We start from the raw sequence: 6,000 nt of genomic DNA, 5'->3' as shown, positions 1-6,000 counted from the left end.
TACTTCAATGAATAATGGATATTTATTTTGATACTCTATATTCTGGTGAAGAAAATGTACATTTGGACTCCGTTAGTTTCCTCTTTATGCATACAATCATTGGAAAATGATAGCTACTATCTCAATTACGTGCTATCTAATACAGTGAAAATACCAATGAATATGATCATCCTCGGTATGTTTTCATCACTCCATCACACTATTTTTGTTTTATTTAAATAATATAAACACAAAGTTTAACTTCAGTGTTGACAAAAAAACTTGCACCTATGGTTCAAAGAATAATAGTGTAACTAAAATAACACAAAATCAATATGAAAATAAAAAGGCAATAAGCACACTAAACAATACTAGGTCGATATTTTCTGTTGTCTTTCTATTTTTACATCCTTACATCGTAGCATACCAAATTCACGAACGGATTATCAGAACATTTCAAATTTACATTACATTCTCTTTACAATCAAGCTATCTAAACACATGTGTACTGTAATGCTAGCAGTAGGTCTTAGTTTGTCATCATCCAATATTTCCATTTATCAATGCGATAACATAAATAAAATGAGCAATTCGAAATAAATCAACTCAAAAGCTATGATCCCCCATGTTAGAAACCAAAAATCCTACAAGAACAATGTAATTGCATGAAATGGGTAACCGATACGAACTGTTTCTAGCTAATATTTATTTTCATAAGATGTAGGAAGTTTTGCGAAACTAGACGCTAAAATACATGCAAACCTATATGATACATACCTAATATTTAACTAAACAAAACTATCATCACCTTAACTATCACACACGAAGCAGTGAAAGCATGTACATAAAAAGTCAAAGACACAAATGAATAATTTGTCTAATATTTCTCTTTATGGGCTCCTAAAAAAATTGCACAGTCCTCAGTGATTTTTTTTTTGCTTTCCAAACATACAAAAAAAACAATACAACGAAGAGATTTTGAATCATTCTACTGTTTCATAGCTTGCGTTTTACACAAATCGAATCTACTTGTTTAAAGCATAGTAATATATCGCTCGATTTTTTTCTCTGATTTGTTTTGTCACATCTTTTCATTATACGCTTTTTCCTGACACGAAGTTGTTTTTTCATATGATAAAACTGCTTACTGCTGATATCCTCCAGCGTACTGATTAGGGTTGTAGAACTGTGGACCGCCCTGGAAGATGTAAAAATGTAATTCTATTGCCACCTGAACCAAGATTGAGTTTGTTTTTGTTTATGTTTAACGAAAAAAAATTATAAAATACTGCATTCACAAAACATACAATACTGCATCCACATGTTTGTATTCAGAAAATCCGATCCCAATCAAGGTTATTTTTTCTTGTTCCTTTCACTTCAACCAGTCATTTTAGTTTTTGTTTCGTTCATTACTGCAATGGAACCAGAAGTTTTCATTGACGATTGGAACTACTAGACTGGCTCTATCCATTATCATCGTCAAAATTCTTTACTTCGAATGCGAAAGGACATTCGCAACTATTCCATTGAAAGTTTCATTCGTAATCGCCAAAAAAATTAAATTAAAAGAGCATGTTATCAGAGAAAATGCTATGTTTATTAAACGTAATGATGATGAGGAGTCTTCGTACGATATTGACGAATGAAGTAAATGCAGATGAACGCGAACAAAACTGGATACAAAGAATTACATCAAACATTTCCGGACCTTGCACATCGAAACCGCGACGATTGTGGGCCTGTTTCGGGACGATCGTATCGTTTAAGAAGAGTCAAAGGTTATTCCATGACGTCTCGTGGCAATTGATCAGCAATAGCTGACATGATCAAACTCATCACATACTGGAACTGCTCCCTGTCTTATTTCGATTGGGAGAACATAGCAGTCATGCTTATCACGGCACCAGTCACCCTCACCACGAACTCAATTGCCGGCGAATTTATTACTCATGTGGGCCTACTGCATAATCTTTCATCTCACTGTTTTCATTTATTTCAGCAAGTATGTTTCGAATATAACAGCAAAACTTTCTTCTGAATATAAGCTGCTATGAAACGAATGAATGTGAAGCGAAAGGAACGAAGATATTTATTTATATTAAGTGCGCAGCAATATATTGAACCGGCTTGAATAACTTGAGTAACAGGAGATTCATTATAAACATTCGGCAATCGACTCTGCTGCGACCTTCAACCAAATTCGGATAGGTTAGAGCGTGATGTCTGTTGTTGGTTGTTGAAGCAGTTTACAATAGCACTAGCATTCGTTCAGATTTCGTATTAGAGCAACAAACATGAAAAAAAATGAAATAAAATGAAAAAGAACACTATCGGCTCGAACTACAAACTTATAATTTTTCGTTATTTTCTATTATAAAGATTTTTAACTCAAAAGTTCATTCGTCTCTAGCCTTGAAAAAGGCCAATAAGAAAATCAACAAAAAGAAGGTCTTGGGATTGAACCTACGATAGTTCGTTCAATAAATTGCTACGGAGACTCCTCATTTCTGTGCTCTCGTGCCCGATGATAATCGGGTTCGATTCGGGTTCGATTCCCGTTCTGGTCGGGATATTTTCCGTTAAAGAAATTTCTTCCGACTTGCACTGTAGACACGCGTATCCTAGAGCTTGCCATTCAGAATACATTGAAGGTATGTTATATGGCATAGATATTTCAACAAAGTACTTAAACTGACGCAAATTGAGATGCCAATGCTCCTCCCAGAAGGACGAAACGTACAATATCGAGATACAACACAAGATGTTGTATCTGGTACCTAAAGCTGTTGAAACCAGTGTTGCCACAAGTACAGATTTATCTGAAAAAATACAGACTTTTTCATTTTTTTTTTTGTAGAGATTCTTTCTGTACCTTTATAGATTTTTGTACAAAAGTATAGATAGGTACAGATTTACTGAAGTGATAAATTAATAACACGTGGAATTGGTAAAACAGATAGTACACAGATTTTATTTCGATTATTGGTTCCTCAAGGCAGCTGCAATGTAAAACCCCAAAAACATTCCCTATCTAATAAGCATCAAAGACGTATTGGAAGCGTTTTCAGGTTTTTATGACAGAGAATGAATGCCGTCCCTAAATATGAAATTGCTCCGTAAAGAAAATCTCTGCTGGACAAAAATCGGTGATAACTGATGCAAAGTTTAGCAAGAGTGCATATAACAGTCATCAAACAAATGAGTAATTTGAGGTCCTACCAGGTTCTGTACTGCGTAATTTTTTTCAACAGATTTTTCTATGCAACACATATTTTAGAGATAGAGATTTTTTAGAGAATTAGTACAGATGAAAAATATTCCACAAACTGTGACAAAAATCAGACTGCTTCCTTCAAAGATTCAATTACAAAACTTCTGTTGCTTTTCTGGAGTAGATTCTTCCCGAGGTCAACAAATTGAATTGTATGTTCCAGGTTGAAAAACCTGAATTCGCGATTCCACATAGAGAGCTGAAAAATCTTTTAATGTTCAATGCTACTTGCTTGTGATGCTTGTGTTTGGATGGCAGCAGAAGAGACTATCAGAACAATAAATGGCGGTTTTTTCGTGGAACTGATCAAGCAATTGAGAAAGAGCCTATTTTAATGATCCGACGCTCAAGGCTTCTGCATTGTTTAATCCTAGAAACTTTTCCAATTTAACAAGCATCAACGTAGAACCGATGGGGTTTTACAAGACATGGAGAACGAATTCCGTGCCCTAAAAGTAAAATTGCTAGGAAGGAAATCACTGTTTCAGAAATCAAACATTTACAGCATTGCTGAACAAAAATTGGATACCTTAAAGAATTAATGATTCGCTCGCTTTCCGGCGACGGAAAGCTTTTGTTTCTAACGATATCACTATGCCTCACTCCTCGGCATACGGTTTTTTATTATTATCAGAACAAAAATAAGCTTCGGTATAGCAACGACACGATAAACACAATTTTAAGATCAAAAGATTTGATTGGACATAGTGGCGGTAGATCGAAAATATTATTGAATGATAATATGCAATCTAAATTTAGAAAGATTATGTACAAGCATCATCAAACGCACGAGTAATTCGAGGCTTGCAAATGTTAATGTACATTTACGGAAAATGTAGTATTTGTAGTAAGTAAATCTAAATATGAAGTTAGTAAGTAAATGTAATGTATTGTAGAAAATGAATAAATATTTTTTCATGCTAAGAAAACAATTTTTTTTCTGCCACGAATATTCTCGATGATCCCTATTTTTGGTACAGATTTTTGAAAGAAAAAGTACAAATGAAAAAGATTTTTTCCAAGCGCAACGTCTCATAACTATGTTGTCGGATAGAAATGAGTTTACTGATGCTCAACCCAACAACTGATGAAGTACCGTGCAATTCATCACAGAGAAGAGAAACAGCCTATTGAGCGGTTTTAAAACGCCACGATTTCATCGCGATTGTTAGACTGGATATTCGCGTTGGCGGCATTGAGCTTCGTTCACTAGCTTAGGGGAGCATCAAAGAATAACTGATTTTCAGGTTTAGGAATGAACCCGTTTTTAAAATTGAAAATATGAATAAAAATTGACTTTTCGCATCAAATTAGTATTCCATTTAAATGAAAAACACTTTTTTTGCAGGTGGTTAAAAAAATCTAAAACAAAAATTGTTTATGAAGACACCTTTATATTATAATGGTGTCCAGACGCCATCAGACGTCGACACCGTGCCACTGGGACTCAATACAGTAAATTACTTATGAAAATTATATTAATATTACGATTTTAACGTGGATTGTTGTGGGAGTGAGCAGACTATAATATATCTTTTTTTTTCTCTTTCCATTTCTTTTTCTCTCTCCCTTTCTCTCTTGCTCTCTTTTTCTCTTTATCCCTTTCTGTCTTTCTATCTTTCTTTTTAACTCTTTCTCTTTCTTTCTCGCTTTTTATATCTTGTATCTTTCTTTATCTCTCTCTCTCACTCTTTATCTCTCTCACTCTTTCTCTCTCTCTTTCTCTTTCTATTTCGCCTTGCTTCCTCTTGACCTCTCCCACTCATTAATTTCTTCGTTCCTCTCTCTCTCTCTTCTCTTTCATTCTCCTCTTGCTCTACTTTTTTCTCTCTCTTTACTTATTTTTTTCTACTTCACTTTCTACTATTCTCTCTTCTTCTATTAATCTCTACTACCACTATCGTTCTCTCCACCTCTCCTCTCCCCTCTCTCATATAAAGATACTTTGCCAACTCTTGTCCATGCATGTATATATGCATGTCCATGTCCTGATGTCCTTCGTATCACGAGTGAATTAATAGAAACGCACTACATAAAATAGGGGGTCTCCATAGTATTAACTGTTCTGTTCTTATTCTTAAGAGACTTAAGAGACATGTCGTTGCCTTAACGGTTGTGCCACCGTTTATAAGACACTAAAGGCGAATGAACTTTGTAGATTGAAGAATAGAAATAGAAAATAATCAATTAATACATAACGAAGAATTACGGACTCATTTGCTGAAAGACGGTCTGTTTCATTTTCGTCTACGTAAAAAGGCGACGAGGTAATTGCTAGATTATGATTACAAATCGAAAGATTGGATCGGCCAATCACTGCAGCAAGTCTTAATTGCTGACGGGATGCGCCACAAAACGCAACATCCTGAGTCTAAATTCAGTCGAACATTTAGTAACATTGAGCCCAATTTTATCGCTAGTTGATCATGATTTAATATTAGTTTAAGGTTATCATTTCGTGCCAAATCTAAGATGTTGTTCCTGTATGGAAATCAAATTAACATCTTATCTAATCATGAGCTATCATTTGACGAACTTTTGTGAATATACCAAAAACAGCCAGATCAATTTACCTCAGCGGAATTTTCGATCGATGGCCCACTAGCAGACGTCGGCCCAGGCACGAAGAATCCACCCTGGGGTGTATGCATTGTCGGAATATTAGGGGCCAGAATAGGTTCAGCAGGCCGACTTGGAGCGGCACCAGAGGGATTAAACACATCGACATAAGACTTTTTCAAAGCTGT

General features: G+C 35.2%; 1 protein-coding gene across 6 annotated transcripts in view; it reads right to left on the bottom strand.

The window, feature by feature from the left end:
• Positions 1 to 6,000, bottom strand: part of LOC129771134 (protein transport protein Sec16A) — a 50,245-nt gene continuing 44,245 nt past the window's right edge. For all 6 annotated transcript variants that reach the window (XM_055774516.1, XM_055774518.1, XM_055774514.1 and 3 more), the window contains 2 exons: positions 5,827 to 5,996; positions 1 to 1,177 (listed from right to left, as the gene is read on the bottom strand). In XM_055774516.1, the coding sequence (XP_055630491.1) occupies positions 1,124 to 1,177; positions 5,827 to 5,996 (224 nt within the window). In that variant the 3' untranslated portion in view covers positions 1 to 1,123. The remainder of the gene's footprint in view (positions 1,178 to 5,826; positions 5,997 to 6,000) is intronic.

Source organism: Toxorhynchites rutilus, chromosome 2, assembly GCF_029784135.1.
Source record: "Toxorhynchites rutilus septentrionalis strain SRP chromosome 2, ASM2978413v1, whole genome shotgun sequence".
Taxonomy (NCBI): domain Eukaryota; kingdom Metazoa; phylum Arthropoda; class Insecta; order Diptera; family Culicidae; genus Toxorhynchites; species Toxorhynchites rutilus.
Note: the sequence above shows the minus strand (reverse complement) of the source record. Positions and strands in the feature narration are given on the sequence as shown.